Below are 20,570 nucleotides of genomic sequence, written 5' to 3'. Positions count from 1 at the left end.
TTTAGGCTTTTTTTTCTCCACAGAAAGAATTGACAGAGCAGCTGACGTCTTTGTATTACTATGGTTTCACATTCTTGACAAATGCAAAATTGTACAATTTGTAGAGAACTTGTCACCTGATGCTGTTAAATTCCATTACATAAGTGCAGTGGTTATATAATTGAATGGCGAGAAGAACTAACACATAGTCGGCCGGGGGAGGAATAAGGAATGTGTCCTGTTCTAAAATGAACTGAAACTCTGCATCCTTATTTGTCAACCGATACTCTCTAAATTCACATTTTTCAGGCTACACCTCAGACAATTAGGATTGTCTTTGAGTTAGGTCATATTGTGGACTCATGAACAATGTGAAACCATTCTGCAGAACACTCACTCTATAATAAAGTGAAACAGAGACCGGTTGATGGTCAAAGTATACAAATGGCGTACTATGTGGTGCTCTCAAAACAATCATTGTCTTGACATGAAAGTAGATGTAGATGTGAAGATGCCACCGGGCTGTTCGCAACATTCAAACTTCAAGACACTCAGACCAACTCAGCGTCACATCTTGAGCCCTGACATTTATGGTGGGTAAAAAAATAAAATAAAATGATGGATGGTGTTTCTGTTTTCAATAACATCTGATGGTGGTGCACTGAGCGTTGATTTTTCACCCAACATTTATGTGGCAGGCCTCAATAAAAGCTCAATCATGACTATTCTCTGTGGACAGTGGATACCTTTAAATTGGATTTGAGAAGATAGAGTGCCACCATCAACACGAGCTCGCTCGCTCGCTCGCGCGCGCTCACTCACACACACACACAAACACACGCACACACTGCCTTTGCCACTCTGCGCTGAGTGATGCCATAGCCGGATTGCATCTTGCGATTGGCTGATCCTAAGCCTGGCTGACGTCACAGGTTGGAAAACAACATTGGCTGAGGGTGGATTGATTGTGTGTGTGACTCAGTCTTTGCGATTCACAAGTCTTCAATGAAAAAGAAAAAAGAAATTGACCAGGATGACAAAGCCAATATTTCCACCTTGTGCTCGCAACTTAATTTATTATTTTAAGCAACAGAATGAGTCCATTTCATATTCGAATATCCCCATAATGTAAAGTCAGAAATATTGTAGTTGTTGTATAAGTTCTCATTTGAACCGACTGTCACGACAGGTCACATTCAAGGCGAAAATTCTCTGCATTCTTCACTAGGATGATTTAAAGCCCCTATCAATTCATGTGATATGATGTGACACTAAACAAAATGCAATGACACGTCACCGTCCAATTCTTAAGCAGCACATCAAAAAGGATTTGGACATGAATGGGAATCGCTGGCTCATGCTCTGATCGCAGCCAGCAGCATGACCGTAATGACAGCTAATTCTGTTATGCAAATGCTGCAGTCATTCTCAGACGTATAAGCACTTTAAAGCAGCAAGTGTATGTGCGTGTGTGTGTGTGCGTGTGTGTGTGCGAATAGGATTAAACTCTCACACACACACACACACACACACACACACACACACACACACACACACACACACACACACACACACACACACACACACACACGCGGTTGTGGCAGGGAGCAGTGTTCTCAGCAACACAACAAAAACTTTGAATTACACTCCTATCATGCAAATACAAACATTTTGTATTATCATATGACCACTCACAAGGTTAACATTTACAGCTTGCGTGTTCTTTTTCCAAGTACTTGGGCTTCCTTATACCTTGCAAACACACGCTTCTTTGGTCAAGTGAACACATAAAACTGCCGATAGGTATGATGTGAGTGTGAATGGTTGTTTCTCATTATGCACCCCGTTCACCAGTCCAGGGTCTATGTCACCTCTTGCCCTAAATCAACCGGGATATGCTCCACTTACCGTATTTTCTGCACTATAAGGCACTTCGGATTATACAATACATCCAGGGCGCACCTTCAATGAATGGCCTATTTCAAAACTGTTTTCATTCATAGGGCGCACTGCATTATAAGGCGCATAGAATAGAAGCTGCTATTGTGGCTGTCGTTGCCTTATGTATCCACTAGATGGCGCTGCGCAAAAGAGAAGAGAATACAATACAATACGTTATAGACCAGTTTCAATGTTGGCATACATTGCCTCCAAGATGCGCGTGCATCTTAATGACGTCACTGTTGTTCACAAAGACGAGCATTCTTAATTGCCTCTTCAGTCTTCAGCGCATGTGTAAACCAGTGTGGTGGTTGCTGTTGCCAGCAGAAGTCGTCGCCGTGGCATGCTGACGTTGCATTCGACTTTTGAGGAAGGCTTGTTTTCGATGTCGTGAACGTCATTGCGAGGCAAGGGTGGAGAAAAATATTTCGTATTACGCAACAGGGGGAATATTCGTTGTCGGGGGAAGCAGAAAAGAAGGAATGGTTTAATGCATGAAGATATATTCACACTAGGGGGAATTTTCGCACATGTAGGTATCGTTTTAGAGGAGTTTCACTGTATTACGACTCGTGCGCACACATCTTGGAGGCAGAAAACACACGTCACATGAAACTGGTCTATTTATACAGAACCTTCACAACTGCTGCAACTGTAACAAAGCCATGAGAACTTTTAGGTTACAATTACTTTCCGCGAATAATCACCACGAGATGGCATAGGAACACTAACAGGGAAACAACTCAATGGGGAATATAGAGACACTAACACCCTACGTTTTACCCTTTTGGGAAAATTGGATGCTTTTAGGTGGGCCTTATAGTGCGGAAAATATACATACAACACTCATTCTCTGTATGCATCTGTCGGGAGTGTTTTACAATGCCACGGGTAATACATGTTGTATACCAGCGGACTGCAACCCTTAGCCCCACGGACTGGTTTAATGTCAGACAATATTTTCAAGGACCGGCCTTAGAAATACAACTACCGGATAAATACAACAAAATAATATGATACGACCTGCATGATAACTGGTATTTTTGTAACATAATAATAAACACGAATCATGACACAAGGAACGTCCTAAGTGGCTGCAACACTCTGCGGTCGCTATGGTAACGTTTAAACATGCCTTCAAAATAAGATAAACCGCAAATACAAAGTGCATGAAAAATACGAAATACCATCACCGCATATTATACAGAGTGGGTTTGGTGTGTGGGAATTTCCAATTGAGATAAATCCATATTTTAGGTAGGACTCCTGATACTGTCCATTACAGGCAGCCTTCTTTTTGTTGAAAGTCGTGGGCTCCTCTTCTATCTCCTGGCTGGGCCTTTGCCCCTTCCTAAAGACGTTTGTTTTTTCACTCATTTTGCTAGCTCTTGGGTTTCATTTTATTTTCATTTCACATGACCGAGAAGCCCGCCTTGACCTGAGTCAAGAGTGACATACTGTAGACGGATGTAAGTCAAGTCAACTTTATTGTCAAATGTGCTGAATGTGCAACATACAGCACAGATGAAATTTCCTTCCTCTCTACCACAGGAGATGGTAGGAGGAGCTGCTGCAGGTACCAGAGTATCCAGTCATTTTTCAAAATAAAACATATTTCAGAATCCGAAATGAATTAAACGGAAGTAATGCAAGTTATTTAATCTTTCTGTGCGGCCCAGTCCCAAATGACCCACGGACCGGCAGCGGTCCGCGGCCTGGGGTTTGGGGACCGTGTTGTATTCAACTGATCCCAGTTGAAAGGACTGATGCATGAAGGAAAGATAAGTGCTAAGCAGTCACAAGAGAGATCATATGACCGCGCATTCCAGTAGTTCCATGTGAGCGGTTAGATGTATGTACACTAAAGAGGTGGCCTGTGGAGAAACCTAGCGTGATATAAATGCTTCATTCATACATGCCATTGAAGCACCCTGGGCGACTGCTGAACTACATTGGAAACACATGCCTTTTTAGACTAAAAGCATTGGGAACACTATAACATTTCAGGAATTGGGCTGAAGTCCCTCCTAAAGCCGGAAATAAGGGGATATACGAAATGTTCTTTGTACAGGTACCTGACCGTGCGAGTATAATAAGTATAATCTGTCCAATCATTGTGCTCGCTTAATTCAAAGATCGAGATCTGCTGGAGGGTTATTTTCGGAGTGGAGGAAAAGGATCAGAGCAAGGTCACAGCAAGGTGTGTTCCCTCACATGCTTTCGTAAAGTCAACCTTTTTAATCAACAAATCGCTTTGCTGCTCGACTGCAAGTTCACCCATCAATTTATCTGTTGAGATCAAAGATAATTCGAAGGAATCCGGACAGACAAATACGACTGTTGATGGCAACTGCAAGGAAAGGTCATTTCAAGGCTGTTGAGGCAACTTTCTCAAATTTCAAATGACTTGTCGATAGCTTTGAGCAATTCCAATCACGTCCAAATGAAACATCTAAATGATTTCACCCTATTTTTACCTAAGCGAATTTTTCTTAATTTGTATTTTCTAAAGTGGCACGCACAACTGGCAACGTTGTCAATAGGATCCATGTTCGCACAGAGCTGGAGAAACACCTATCATGTACATGCCAGGCCATGACCATGCACATGCATGTTTCTCTTCCCTGTCTTCATCCGAAGAATATTTAATATTCTAGTTTTTAATTTAAAATGAGGGGTTGGGATTTGAGGTTTGGGAGTAATGAGTCCCCACTGGTTACAGGAAATGTATATGCATCATCAAGGTCATCATTGTTGGATGCATAGTTGCAACGCTAGCCCGGTCTTACGCCGGGCATGTATGAATTAATGTTGCGCTGGAAAAAAGACACTCAAGGACACTTTACAATAACAAAAACACAAAACAATACGGCTTGTTGTTTTGTAAAAGTACTTTATATTTTTATGTGAACATTCATATTTGTTTTTTCTTTAAATCCTCTCAATATGTTATTTGGAATATTTTGTTAAGAATCACTTCCGAGTCACGTGCCGTGGATAGCGAGGAATTAGAAAGATCGAGAAGACAACTTGAGAGAGAGACAGAGACAGAGCTACGATACCGTGTGGTATACGTGATTTAATTTGATCTACTTTCGGTTTACCAAGGTGCACATTGTATGTCATTTTGTGTTTTGTGTTTATTTATTTAATGTCTTGTTAAAGATATTGTAATTTTGATGTTGTTTGAAATGTGTTTAGTTTTCACGGTGTTCCACGAGTAAACGTTTTTTGGACATCAGTACGAGGCGTCATCCTTGACCGGGGTAGATACAGCTTGCCTTCAGAGGGCCCTTATGAGGGCCTAAATCAATGTTTGATCGGCACATCATATTATTACATATGTACATATAATAAACTGATCTGTACACACAATAAACTGATGCATTGCTGCTTTTGAAGAGCAGAAATCAAGGATTATAGTTGGTTCAATTGTTGTTCAAGATATTGAAAAAAGGGTCACACAAACATCCTTAAGAAAAATCTCAACATTCTTTTTTATTACACATGACAATTTGGGGAGAGACTTGAGCCAGAATCATGCAAGTCAACAAACAAGTTTTGCTTGCGCGGGCCACATAAAATGAATCTACCCAATAAATGGGGAACAAAGACAATACGACTGTCATGACCAACAAGTGGCACTGTAGGGCTCCCCCTGCAGCTGTACACCTGTTGTTCGTTAGGTAATTGTTAGTTGTATAAAAGGACTCCCGCCCAAACACTCAGTGTTGGGTCATTGTTTGCTCTTGGCTTCTGTCACGTTTGTTTGTATGTTGCTGTCATGTTTTTGTTCCTGTGAGTTTTTTGGCACAGCCATGGTTTTGGTTTGTTCCTTTGGAATCTTTGTGTTTTCATGACTTTGTTTGTTCTGGATTTATTTTCTGTGTTTTAATAGAACTCGTCAAGTTCACCCTGCTCCTCCCTCTTGTCTGCTTTTTGGGGTCTACCGCCACCACGATACGGTCACAAGAGCTGAGGATTGAACCCACAATCTTTGGGTTGGGAGTCAACCACTCTCCCATTAGAGCCAAGCAGCACTGATGGACTGATGCGCTATGTGATCATATTGCAGTAAAAAAATGTTGTTTTTTTTAAATTTTAACTATTTCATAGCTTCTGAATTAAGTACTCCTTACTGAATGTGACTTACATTTAACCAATTAAAGTGGCTACAAATAGTTCATATGCAGGAAAAGTGAGCTTTGCATCCCCCTTAATGTAGAGTATTTATGTATTTATTCATTTATTCATTTATTGATTTTATTTCTACAAAGTAAATACCTGGCTTTCATCTGGGTCGCTCAACCAAGAGTGAGTCTTCTCCATCCACCCTCCAGTGTTTTTTTTACAGTATATGTACTCAAGTATGCATACATCTTTTTTTCAAAAAGTTTCCTTTTTTTAATGGCTGGATGTAAATCAACCATAATGCCAATTTCAAAAGGCTTCATCTTGAGAAATATTTTGAAAACAAGGGTCAAAATGATGTTTTAATCTATTTTAGTTTAATGATAGTCCTGTTGAAATGGATCATAACCCGCTGTGCATTTATTGGCTTTGTAGCCTCTTATTATGTAAATCTGCTGGAGAAGTGAGGATGCTGTCATAAATATGCTCGTTCAAAATGAGAAACGTGCACAGGAATAATACTGAAGCAATGGCTCAAAACTATTACTTGACAATTAAAACAGTTGATTAATTTTACAAATCATTGGTTGTCGATTAAGTTTAAGTTAAATTAATCAGTTAATTTGGGCACTTCTGACTTGTACCAGAGGTTGTGCTAATTTGTTACAATAATATGTGAATGCAGATCTCTACTATCATTTTTGCACCAATGACTGAAAAAGCGTAACGAGAATAACAATTCATGGTTTGTTGCTATTTCGGCCATACTGTCGTAACATGAAGCCGCTGACAAGTGACCTCTCTGCGGCTGTGGCCTGTCAACACAAAATGCACGCGAACAGCAGCAGAATGCCTGGGTCCACCTGCCAGTGCTGACCACCAAGAGCAGACTGGCTGGCAAACCAGCATGAGACAGAGCAGCAGAACAGACTGTTCTGACCTGCCTCTCACTTTGGCAGGGCATCGTCAACAATATCACTCTTTCCCTCTGAGGCTGCTCACAGTATGTTGCTATGTTAAGTTCCCACCCCCACATGCGTACAACACTTAGCCACGTCATCTGTTTTTGTGTGCGTGTGCGTGTGTGTGTGTGTGCGCGCGCGTGTGAGTGCGCACACGCTTGCGAGTGACAAAATGAATGCTAGCAAGAACACTTTCTAACAAGTGTCCTTTTCTTGCCCTCGAAAAAAGACAGAGGGATGAAATCAGTCATCACATTCGCTGTGCCTGGTGTCCAGTCTCGAAGACACGCAGCTCAGCGCAATGTCTCACACATTTACACTCGTTAATGCAATCAGAGAGTATGACCTTACTAAAAAGAATGCTTGCCTGTCTTAGGCTTAATGGATTTGCGTTCTACAGATGAACGGTGATCGGTATCGGCCGAAACAAGGCAGGAAATGATGCATTGGTTGGAATTTTTCATATCGTGACACACGTGTTTTATTGCAAAAAAAAGCATGTTTTACTATTGAACGTGATCATTTTATAAAATATATGCTGTCAACTAAGGTATCCTTACTACTTTTGAGGGTCATGTCTATCATTTATATTTTCCCTCCAATCTTGTCAATCACAATCCCAACTAAAGTGTGTTGTTGGATTATTCTTATTATTATTTATTATACCATCAGTAGGTGAATACAAAGCTAAGATCCAGATTTATGAATGTGTATCAAACACAGCGCAGTACAGTGTCATTGTCTCCAGTGCTGGTGTCCCGTGGGGCTTGCGGCACATGTTCAGAGACAAACATACACATACACAATGCACACCCTCACATAGTTGCATGCACATGTCTCAGATAGACAACCTCTCTCTCACACACACACACACACACACACACACACACACACACACACACACACGCACTAGAGGGAGAACAGAGCACGTTCCCCTGCCACGCTGGTTGTGGACAAGGGGAGGGAGGAGTGGAGGACATGAAGGCGGGGTGGGGGGTCAGGTGGATGGTGACAACAAAACATCAAGCGTGCCAACCAAACTAAAATCACTGGCTGACTCCAGAGTCCACGCTAATATGATTTCACATTACATAACAGAAAAGGGCACGTGACACTTTCAACACAACGCTGCAGCTAGGTAATAGCATTATTATTTCAGGTTTAAATATATTTAATTATTTATATTATCATATAATATATTATTATTTCAGGTTTAAAAGCCTAACAATATATCTCACCATACAATTAAATGCACCACACAAGGGTTATTGGATATTCTGATTTTGTAATGTTTTTCATACATGTGTATGCATCCACAATCTAATAGTCAACAGTACAAAAGCAGTAGCATGGAGTACCCAGGTGGTAAACCTCTGGGTAAACCTCTGAGACGTGTGGGTCCAAATGTTCTAAAGTAAAAATTACAGCACATGTCCCCCTTACCCATCTCACGAGAGTACAATTATTTAAAAACCCGATCACCAGTCCAGGCGTTGATTACTTCAAACACTAGCATGAATATTTAAAGTACCGAATTTAATATTTGCTGACAATACGTAATACCTACATAACATAACAATACACCAGGAGACTGAAGGAATCCCTGTTTTGTTTTGATGGGGTTTCTTTCTCTTTATGGCCGGCCAATGCATAGCAACGAGCCTCACAGATAAGAGCAGCATAGTCAGAGAGTAGCGGTGGTAGTGGAGCCTATGGTGAGGCTTAAGCGTGGTTATATAACCAGTGACCTGCTACTCGTGCGGGCCTACCGCTGCCTCCTGGCACAGTGCGTAAAGCAAGCTTAAGAGAGCGGCTTACCTCTGCAAATTACTCACTTTACCGTTAACCTGACACAATTTTTTCCAGAAAATACACAACACACAAGCAATCTTTACAACTTGACTTTTATGAATTATCAACGTCGTAAATCATGTAATGACCGACCCTCGCAACGACCAGACGCAACAAAACCGATAAGTGGAACTGCTCGACCGCTTGTGAACCTACAGCTAGCAAAACGGTCATTTACTGAACATTAACGTGGCACCTTCACCGAACTATGGAAGTAAATTTACACGGATGAAACGGTCGCGTTTCAGTCGTGTGACGTAACAAGAGCGAACCGAGCAATGTCTGTCCCTTACCTTGGCTTGGTTAATTAGGAGACCCACGAAGGCTGAGACCAGCACCGAGCCTGACATGCTGCCTTTTCTCCGCATCTCTTGCTTAAGAAAAGGGAACGCGGCTGCCGGTGGCTCCTCGGGAACGGTCACCGTGTATGTCTGCCTCATGCTCGGCATGCTAAGGGAAGAATGCAGCCGGCTCACAGACGCGAGTCGACGAGTGCCGGTTGTCTAGAACGCGCTCCTGCTGGCTACCTGCCGTGTTCTGTCGCCGTGTCGTTGAGTGACACGCTCTCTGTCATTCGTTATCTCCTCTGTACAATAGCAACACAAGGAAAAGGACAAGGAGAGGGTGAAAAAATAACACCGAATAGAATTAAATAGCGCCTGCAAACATCGGCTATGCAAGGCGGCAGTTGCCCGTTCTATCACTTTCCACCGAAACAGAGCACTTTCTATAAATATGAATTTCATTCCGTTTGACAGCACGCTCGATCCACCCCTTTTTAATAACGGCCTCTAAACTGGGACTGCCTACCAAATACGTCAGCGCCCGCCTTTGGCCAAGCCATTTACGTCAATGACCAGTTTCCGCCAAACTGATGCAAAGACTTCAGCGGGGGCTCATCAGGCTGTGGTCCAAGCAGACCAAGACGATCTGGATTAATCATGGCTGACAACTACACTTAACCAACCCTGAGCATGATGACGCATTAGCGACCAAATGTGATCAAAAATCCAAGTGATCCTCTAAGACTGTTACTAACGAAACACTCGCATACACGAATGAAATGTGCAATTTGGGGCGATTGTTGGATCAGAAGTATAGGGGTGCTGACTGGTTTGGGCAGGGGTATGCAAAGCACAGCAGATGCCCGAGGCATAAGGCAGGTTTCAATATTCCACATTACATTCCCATTCTTCCATTCAGTGCCGACATTTGTTTTCAAACATCAGCAGATTTTCATTTGCATTTCATTTCAGCACCGTCGGTGAGAATATGTAACCAACAAGACTGGACTTGTCACCTGCTTAGAGGGCACATGCCCGTTGGGCCGGCATATTATGGGGCTGAGGCAGTGTTATTTAATAGCTCTTTTCCTCCATTTTTTTCCCAAAAGACTGGTAAACAATTTAGAGGGAGCAGCCCATACCATCGTCATTGTCAAGTCGTTGTTTATCACAACATCCACAGGCACGGTTTAATGAAATCAAATGCACACATAATCATAACCTTGCTGAACGCGTTCATAATACAAACAGGAAGAAACCCACGTAAAAAGCAGCATTTAAAAATTGTGAAGACTGAGGAGTTCAACTAAACTTTCGGATTGGACCCACGCCACCATCAGAGCACTAACTGCTAAGCTAAAAGTCCAGGCCACGTTCTTGCTTTATAACAGTTGTAGAAAGCACCCAACTGAGCTTTTACAATTAGCTGGCTATCGTTATACATAGCCCTACATATTTTTATATTAAGAGGGATGGACAGACTTTTCTTGAAGTGGATGCCCTTTCTATCTCAACAGGATGCCACTTCAGCATGCACATTAATGCATCAATGATCCTCTGATCAACATGCACCAATGGCATTTCCGCAGAATCGTGAGTTTATGGCGGTGGGGGGTGTATCCCCACTGTTCGGTTGGCCCCGTCCCCTGCACGCTCCTGGGTTTTGCACCAGATCACATCCGATAGGGGCACTCAGTCAGCACAGGGGTGGGTGGGATCACATGTTGCTGCTCAAAATGCACAAACACACACACATGCACACACACACACGCACACACACACACAAACACACAGTTCCACTGAACATATCGGGCTCTATTTTCATAGACAGCCACTCTGCGTAAAAACTGGCACATCTACGTTTTCACATCTCATTTCTCTATTTATAACCTTTGAGGTCCTTGTCTGAATGTTTACATACTGGTGCCTCCCACCAGAAATTCCATCGAAGACAGGGAGATTGACAGAGGGGCGAGGTGTGATGAGGTAAAAATATTTTGGACAAATGAGACGATTGTTCCTTGAGCTCGTGGTTTCATAGGGACAGCTCCTGAAGATAACATCACGTCATTGATGTGCGCTACTCATGCCACAAATGTCCACTTTACACTTCGTTTCAAGTGGGATTAAATTAAAGTCAAAGCTAAAATCAAAAGTTACTCTTCACAACTTTGCAACTGCAAAGATGATTGCGAGTTGTCTACAGTACACTAAGTCTGCCACTGCAAATTCATTTCTGATGATGTCGGATGAGCGCCACCTGAGTGGCCATATTGCACTCGCCTCTGAGATGTATGTGATTCATAGCCATGCCAAAAGAGGCCTGGGTTTGAATGGGGGTGGGGTGGGGGGCACTCATACCGCTTACATTGGATTTAATAAAATAAATAACGAAATCAGATACAGCCAACCGCTGATATTCACGGGGAATGGGGACTTGAGATTCCTGTTGGAACCCCGCCAATAGACAACAGCAAAAATCTGCGTATACTTGACGACATGCATCTGGAAAAAAACTGAGTGGGATGTAGAAAAGTAATGATAAGTAGGCCAAATTTGAGTGTTACCTCAACCCAATCAAAGTCAGCAAATGACTTGTCCTAACTGATTATTCAATAGTCTGGGAGCGTGTTTTTCCACCTTATCCAATCTGCTCTGAAAAGGTTTGTGGCAAAGAATTATAAACATTAAACATGTTGAATATTTAGGAATATTTAAATTGAATATTTATATTTAGCACGTTGACTTCACAGTGCAGAAGTACCGGGTTCGATTCCAGATCCGGACCCTCTGTGTGGCGTTTGCATGTGGGTTTTCTCCAGGTACTCCGGTTTCCTCCCACATTCCCAAACCATGCATGGCAGTCTGATTGAAGCACTAAATTGTCCCTAGGTGTGAGTGTGGGCGTGGATGGTTGTTCGTGTCTGTGTGCCCTGCGATTGGCTGGCAACCGATTCAGGGTGTCCCCCGCCTACTGCCCGAAGACAGCCGGGATAAGCTCCAGCACCCCCTGCGACCCTAGTGAGGATCAAGCGGTTCGCAAGATGAATGAATGAAATCCTCATGTGCACTGTTAACACAGAGTCTGGCTGGTTCACGCACTACATGATTTTGATGTGTAACGTAATGATAGCCAATTAACAGGCAACCGAAAGCTCACACTGTTGCGAGACACAAACACAGGAGCAACTGTTGTGTTTGTTTATGGTGGCTCACAAATGATTCACCGCACTAAAAACGAGACGGCGAAGAGTGCTGCAACCACCCCGTAACAGATCAGGTGAGGCTGGAGGGAGGAGACTCACTCTTGGTTGAGTGACTCAGATGAAAGCCTGGTATTTACTTTGTAGAAATAAAATAAAATCAATAAATGAATGAATGAATAAGTAAACAAATACTGTACATTAAAGGGGATGCAAAGCTTTCCAACATCAAAAAATGGGATACCGGATGATAAAACAATGTTTTGATCTGATCCAGGTCCACCACACCATCAGATTAGGACACGTGAGCAGGAAAAAAAATGTTGTTGTTGTTCTGGCTTCAAATATGGGGTTGTTTAGCAATATGAAGATTTCAAGCATATATCCATGGCAATTTTTGAGAAGTGATACCATATTTACGCAGTTGATTTGGACATTGTGTTTGTGTTCTTTCTATGTTGTCACATGATCAAATGACAAACACGTGTGATGAAACTAAGTCAAGAGATCTTGGTAGCAAGCTATCACTGACAAGGGTCACGCTTTATCCTACAGCGTCATTAAAAAAAACAAACAAACAAAATACTACTGATCAATGAATAAATGATAAATAACAAAATAAAATAACAAAACACTACTGATCAATGAATAAATTATAAATAACAATGACTGCGCAAACGTGGTTCCAAAGTAATTCTCGGAAGAGAGGACGGTAGTGTTCCCAACAGGAATCTCAAGTTCCAAACTATTTGTGCACGCGACAAATAGGCATGTAACACAGTCCATCTCTACATGTAGGAGACGAGAACATGCTCCATGGGAACGCCACTTTAAGAATGAGAATAAGCATAAACCTCGACAGTGTCTGGTCAACAGTGAATGCCTGCTTCTTCCTTATGCTGTATTGGAGCTCAAGAACTGAACAGACAGCTTCACAAAAAGGTCGGAGTGAGAGTCTCTGCAATTTGATCTTGGAAGACTGTGACAACCAGTCCTGAGTGATAGGCTTGTGTTTTCCCCAACTGAATTAGAAAATATGAAATGCAGACAAACTCTGTCATAAGGCGCAACCGTCAAGTAACTGATGAATATGGACTGACAGTGGACCTTTTCGTCAACATTCCTACGCTTAAGGTTAAATGCTGACAAATGCGGTTAGAACACACGTGTGAGTTAAAGTGAATGTGTGGGAGATTCCTAGGACAGAATAAAGTCTTCTTGTGTAACTCATCGGGAACAGAATGATGTCTTCAGAACAAATTGTGGAACCGGAATATCATATGCTAGTAAAATTTTATTTCTGATGGAATCCAACATAAAACATGAGAAAAGTGAGACTTTTTGTCAATACTTCCAGTGTGGGTTTAACCCTTTCATGCACCCTGGAACCCAAGGGTGTCAAACTCATTTTTGTCGCAGGCCACATTGTAGTTACGGTTCGCCTTGGAGGGCCGTTATAAATTTTGGGAAACCATATAAATGTTTAATCCCCTCCACATATTACATACACAGCGCACAACAAATTGACGAATAACTAGTTTTAAGATCAGAAGTCAAGAATAACAACTGTTATTGTGGATTACATATGACAATTTGAGATTTTGATTCATGGAACTTGACATGCTTTTTTGCTTTTTTGACGAGCTTGATTTGCTTTTGTAGGCCACATAAAATGATGTGGTGGGCCAGATCTGTCCCCCAGGCCTTGACTTTGACACCTTGTGCTGTAACCTGATAGATAACATGATAAGTTGCCCACTGTAGTAACCGCTGTCCCTGAAAGGGTTAAACTCATAATTAAAAAAAAATTATATATATATATATATATATATATATATATATATATATATATATATATATATATATATATATATATATATATATATATATATATCACTGACAACTCACCTTAAGGTCAATTTGAGGTTGCCAAACCGCTGGATATTCGTTAGTGCAGTGCCAATTTAGCAAATATGATACTAAAATCTTAATTATTGCAGTGCATCTGCAATTTAAAGGTACATATTGGTATGGAACTCCATGTTACCAGATCAACAATAGACAAGACAAACTCAGCACTAAATTTTTGTGCCTATTTCAAGTCTGGCGCAAGGCATAGTTGAAATTTTACGCGAAGGTGGACGAGTCTGGATTTCGGAATTTTTCACAGATGCACGCAGAATGGCGTTCAAAATAGGTGTTTAGCTCCATTGCCTGCACGAACACAGCCAACTCAATCTACTACGAGATGAATCCATGTAATGATGATGTAAAGTTGGCCATATGGCGATCACAGATCTGTGAGGTGGCCACTCGCAGACTGCCTTGCACCTCGATTGCCCTTGTCCATCTTATAGGACTCACCCCCATAGCTGTGCCGTGGCCAGGGGGTGATGCTGAAAACACGATAAAGATGATAGTAATGATTCAGGGCTCGATATATTTAGATTTTTTTTTTTTTTGAGGAGGAAACATTTTGTTTGTCGATTTCATTTGAGGAGCAATTTTTTTGCATGTTAGTCCCAGGGACGTGAGTTTTATTCAACAATAAAAATATGACAATGGAATGGGGACTTTGAATGTCAAGCTGTAGCTGTCAAATATTTCTGCCTTTGAGTATCCTACTGAAAATTCTGTATAATGGTGTGCTCAGAAGAACTATTGTTTTGGTCAAAACAAATCAGCAGTCAATACAAAATCCACATTACTACTACCGCCAATGTCCATCCAGTAGCACTAGATTTTCCACTTAATAACGACCAACCAATTTATTTCCTTTGTATAAAATCCAAAGTTTTTGTTTCTGGAATTCACTTCTATTTTATTGTCAAGAAACATTTTCAGAGGGGGAATTTCTAACAGATGTAGAGTTAAAGTTAGCATTTCTTGTATCAATAGTGCAACTGCACAACATTTTATCATGCAACATAAGCATACAGTAGGTTCATGAATGTCCATTTATGACCTTTGGACAGCTGACTAGGACTATGACATGTATTCTTCATCCTAGTAGGACTCAGCAAGAGTAAAAAGCCACAGCTTTAGCCTCCGTAATGTGTTGAATCAATAGATTTCGACAATTATTTCGAGGGTTGGATACACAATGTTGTCACATTTCTGAATGAAATCCAACATCGACTGCACATGTTGGCTGAATACAGAATCTCTCTGCCTGTCCTTCCAAATCCAACAAAATGGTTTCACCAACTAGCAGGAATAGTTAGACACGATTTTAGCTAGCCTAAATTTTAGTTGACTTTCAGAAACCAAATTGCTATGTGCGCATGTCAATGGAAATACTCTTTGTATGCCAGAACGCCCACCATGGCGCATAAAAATTCGCCAAATTTCCAAACAAGTAAAATGAGGCTTTCACGAAAATCAATATGCAGCAGAGGTTTTTTGTTGTTGTTGTGCAGCTAAGCCATCTATAAATATGGAGCACCCACCATTCAACAAATACATTTTCCGCAACACTAAACTGTTGAGGATCTGCAATCTGTCATAATCACCATCAGTGACATGAATATAGGAAACAAAGCGTTGAGCGGGAATGATCAACAATGCAACCAAGGTAGTTACAGTATGTGAACCATCGCACAAGCAATGGCCCCAGTGTGTAAGAGCTATCCATCCATCCATCTATTTTTCATTTTCCGCTTGTTCTCATGAGCGTTGCTTGTGGGCTGGAGCCTATTCCAGCTCACTTTGGATGAAAGCCAGGTACACCATGGACACCAGGTTAATTGAAGACTCTAATCTAATCTGTAACGGTTGTTGGTCTATATGTACCCTGTTGGTAAACAGTCCATGAAGACGAGTGGTAAAGAAAATGGAGGGATGAATATTTGTTTCTCTCCGTATGTCAGCCCTGACGTTAACTGGTGATCAGTGCAGACTTGTAACCCAACTCTCACGTTAAATCAGATGGGATCGACCCCGGCATCCTGTGACTGTGAACTGAATAAGTGGTGTAAAAAGTTCATTGCTTATCACACGAGGCATCAGTTAAGTGCCACGATAACACAGTGAATTTCTAGAATATTTGTTTGAGAGGCACTCATACTCTCATTCACACTTTTTCACAAGGCCCGCTCGCTGAGTTGTTAATATTGAAACACATTTTAGATCAACCTTTAGAGCTGTTCAAAGCAAACACAGTGAAACTTCGAAAGTTGAATATTATGGCTCAAAATGTGGCTCAAAAGAAGAAAAGTGTGACCATCAGACTGTGTCCTCACTGCCGAGTACCATTCAGTATGGTTGAAATGACAAGTCAGAATCACTGCAAAAACACAACCAGTGAAGCAAACGGTCCCAATTCTAAAAAAGCTTCATTATGGATGAGCACATGCCCATTACTTAGTTGCCAGTACTGTTCAATGAACGATTACAAATATATTCAAAATTAAAATACCAGAGCATGCTGGGTACTTCAGCGATTATTTTTGGTAATACGGATGTATTTTCAAGATTTTAGAACAATTGTGTTCACAGATGCACAATTTGTTTTTATGTCCATGGTTGATTCAAGTTGTTCTAATTCAAAATCCCTTTTCCATGGAACATATAAAGTGAATGCATTTGTTCCAAATTGCAGGATTAAAAAAATAAAACAACAATAAATAGAAAAGCTCAGTAAAACTACTGTACTCACCCTTATAAAACTGAACAAGACACTGATATGACGGTGAGGAAGCAGGGAGGTGTTCACAGAGCAACACTGTCACCAAATGGCGTTTATAGGTATCGCAGGAATTTGTTTATTCATCACAGTCGCATCCGTTTGTTGACATTAAAATATGTGCGCAATTAATCATCAACTCAATGTTTTGTTCCTTTTGTACAGAGCAGTCAGACACCTTTTTCAATCCTGCAATATGAATTTCGGTTCCCTGGCTATTATTACACGCATTCTTTTAGATGGTGACGAGCCGCCTGTGTGGTAACGCATGATAATGAATTTGAACTGCATGTGTGTTATTGAAAAATTAGGGAATTTTGGATCCCACCCAGTAAATTTGAAATAATCCACATACAAAATACTAAAACATGCGGAGTACAATTTACTCATCCCGAGACCAAATCTAAAAAATACCCAGAACAAAACAAAAACAAAAAAAGAAATGATTAATATCATACAGTATTTGAATGAATAATAATGATTAGTATTCAGGTCACCTGACTTGTGTGCGGACACCATATCGGTTCCCACTCGGTGACGGTGTGAATGAAGCTGTGTTTGGTTGCTTGTCCCCGTATGTGCCCTGTGAGTGACTGTCGATCAGTTCAGGGTATAGTCTGTCTTCCGCCCAGAGTCAGCTGGGAAATGGTCCAGCAACTCCCCGTGACCCTGTTCAGGATAAGCGCCGTTGAAAATGGATGGATATGTGGATATTATAATTCATGGAACGGGTGTCCTATGACATGCACACAACCCTGTTACCACATAATCTTTTGAGCACGGTGAAAGAGGAAAGCAGTGACTTGACATCAACTTCCCAAAAGTATCGATAGAGCAAAGGTATGCCTTCTCTTCTATTTTTCACATGTTTATAAAACCGTTAGTTAGACTTGATTGATTGTCTCATTCTACCTCATGCAATCCTGGAATCCGCATGATCAGAATGAGACTTTTTTTTTCCTTTTCTTATCTGCTGAAGTAAATGTGTCCTCTTGGCCAGCAGTAAGAGTTAGATAAAATCCACCTTCTACTCCTGATAGAAAGCTGACATCTGTCCACATTTTCCACCCTGTTACTGTGATTACTTTGACAGGATTTCAATAAATCATGTTATAAAAATTGAACCATTAATTCAAGATGAGCTAATCAAGCCTTTGATAGTTTATTGCCTATTATTGATGAATATGTAGCAGAAAATCAGAAAAGCGAAGGGTTAGTTTTCAAGAATATTGAAACCAAAATGTCCTCCGATTCTGGAATGGCCCATGTTTTGTTTGCAAAACATCATCTTTCCGAAATTTTACATTGAACGCCCAGTCTTAATCACTTCTGGGCGTTTGGAGTCGGAGGTTTCCCCGTAGTCAGATTTTTTCTGCAAATTAACTAAAACACTGCGTCGTGTATTATGTACTCTTTCTCTCGCCCACTCTCCACTCTCATTTTCCTCTCTCGCCCTTGAAGCTTGGATCACAAATAGCCAGTGTAAAGGTGAGCTACAGATAATCGCATGGGGTCAGACGAGGTCAAATATCTACGGTAAAAAGGTCATTTGTCCCAAACCACTGACTCCATGTAGCCTCAAACAATCAGGATTGGTTTGCATACGATTGCAGTGATTCACTTGAGAATGTGTGACTTCGCAGTATGTTCTACTTCAGTCGTTCTTCAAGACGCTGTGCATCACACAGCTGCAAAGCTCTTGAGGCATTCTACTATCCATGAACCCATCTGTATTAACAACTGGTCATTTCACTTCACACACTTCACAGTGTGTGCAAGAAAGAGCGTGGTCTTACCGTAGAGTCCCTCGTGGGGGGATACACTCCACTCGTGCTTGCCTCCCACACTGAGGAATTGTGTGATCTGTTGCTGCCGCTACTGAAGCCTTCCTTGGTGGAGCGCCATGAAGGGGCTTCCTGAGTAGTGTTCCGTGACGCGCCTGAGGAGTTTGTGCCATACGTATTAGCCACCTCACTGGTCCGAGTGCGACAGCTCCTCGAGGCGCTGGAGGAGGAAGACGGGCTGGAGGAGGAGGGCGAGGAGGAGGCGTCATTGAGGCCCAGAGCTGACAGGTCCCTGGTTAAGTCACTCTGGGAGGTTGATTTTTGTCGATTAAGCGACATTCTGGAGGCCACCGGTGAAGAGGAGAGGTAGCTGGACTGCACTGATGGGGACGAGTAAGAACTGTACGTTGCGTAGGCTGACCCCCCACTAAGTCCAGAACCTGCATAGCTCTTGACCGGAGTTCGACTGAGGCTTTCACTACGGCGGTTGCTGCTACTTCCAAGGATGTCCGTCCGTGGGATGACCCGGCCCCGGTCTGGGTCCAGGGAAGTGCTGTAGTTGCGGCTGCGGATCGTGGAGCTGCTTTGATAGCTGGAAGAGGTGTAACCTGAGGAAGAGGTAGAGGAGGCAGGGGACTTGTAAGAGGACAACCTGTTCCGCTCGCTGTAGGAGCTAAGGCTTGGGGTTAAGGGGGAGCTGTAGGAGCTATAGTGGCTGGTGTAGGACGAGCCAGCATAGCGCTTGGCAGTGGAGGAGACGTGGGACATGCTGCTGGTGCTGCTGGGTTCTCAGCCACAGGGAAAGAGTTCCTTCGGAAGACTGCATCGACTGCAGCCACAGTAGAGAGACAAAAAGAAGTGTCAGTTCATCGGCTCTTCTTCAATGGAAAATGTTTAAATACCTGTTTACGCCTAGCGCTAAATGTTAAACTGATGAAACCGAATTTCCAAGTGGATACTTACATTCATGGTTGTCATTTTATTATTATTTTTTAAACAGCCTCAACTAATTTCACTTCAGCGGTGCCATTCCAGCAAATATGCGTTACAGAGAGTCAGGGAGCCCGAGGCACGTCACTGTTGTGAATCCCCCCCACCCCCCCTCGCGTCACTTTGAAACGTGCCACTGACTTCAAATCCAGCGGATTTCCACAGAACCAGCTGGCGTCTTCATACGACGACACAAGAGCACAGTCCTCTCAGTTGTTTTTTTTTTTTTTGGAGGGGGGGGCGTATTTTCGTGTTGAACTGCACCTGCTGACCGTTTAGTGTCTACCGCTACCTTTTAATTTATCGTTTGTGTGTGTGTGTGTGTGTGCGAGCGCGAGCTCGTAATCATTCCGAATACACTTTCTCAGTTGAAACAAATAATTGTCTGATGTAGTCATTAAGAGCAAGAATATACGTAATTTGTAATCGTGCAGATTAAAACTGTAAATTTGAGTAAAAGGGTCGCGTGTGGTGACGCGTGAAGACAATTTTGGGCTGCACGGAGACGAGTGTGCTAGACGCAAAGAAATAAAGACAACGTTAAAACCATCATGGACGTATTGACTTGATAAAAATAATAATGATAATAATCATAATAATAATCAGAAGAATACTTGTTTTTGCTCCACTAAATACTGCAATCGGTAATATAAAACCACCTAATTTGATTTCTCTGTATTTATTTTTACCGTCCGGTTCATACAAATATCTTCAAGCCGAGTTACGGAGTGTGAATCGTGCATTATATCTCGGTTCCGAAG

At 41.9% G+C, this 20,570-nt stretch overlaps 1 protein-coding gene and 1 long non-coding RNA gene across 5 annotated transcripts in view; one reads left to right on the top strand and one right to left on the bottom strand.

Annotated features, from left to right (window-relative positions):
* The window catches only part of usp2a (ubiquitin specific peptidase 2a), a 44,697-nt gene that overhangs the window by 7,473 nt on the left and 16,654 nt on the right, over positions 1-20,570 (bottom strand). For 2 of the 4 annotated variants that reach the window (XM_052078934.1, XM_052078935.1), the window contains exon 3: positions 18,832-19,648. In XM_052078934.1, coding sequence (XP_051934894.1) covers positions 18,832-19,587 — 756 coding nt within the window. In that variant the 5' untranslated portion in view covers positions 19,588-19,648. Of the gene's footprint in view, positions 1-9,157; positions 9,667-18,831; positions 19,649-19,782; positions 19,863-20,570 lie in introns of those variants that run through there. The other 2 variants (XM_052078936.1, XM_052078937.1) reach the window with 2 other exon arrangements.
* LOC127609299 (uncharacterized) lies at positions 4,340-5,161 on the top strand. Its single transcript, XR_007964519.1, has 2 exons — positions 4,340-5,037; positions 5,122-5,161. It is a non-coding gene; the product is annotated as an uncharacterized LOC127609299 (long non-coding RNA).

Source organism: Hippocampus zosterae, chromosome 10 (genome assembly GCF_025434085.1).
Source record: "Hippocampus zosterae strain Florida chromosome 10, ASM2543408v3, whole genome shotgun sequence".
Taxonomy (NCBI): Eukaryota; Metazoa; Chordata; class Actinopteri; order Syngnathiformes; family Syngnathidae; genus Hippocampus; species Hippocampus zosterae.
Note: the sequence above shows the minus strand (reverse complement) of the source record. Positions and strands in the feature narration are given on the sequence as shown.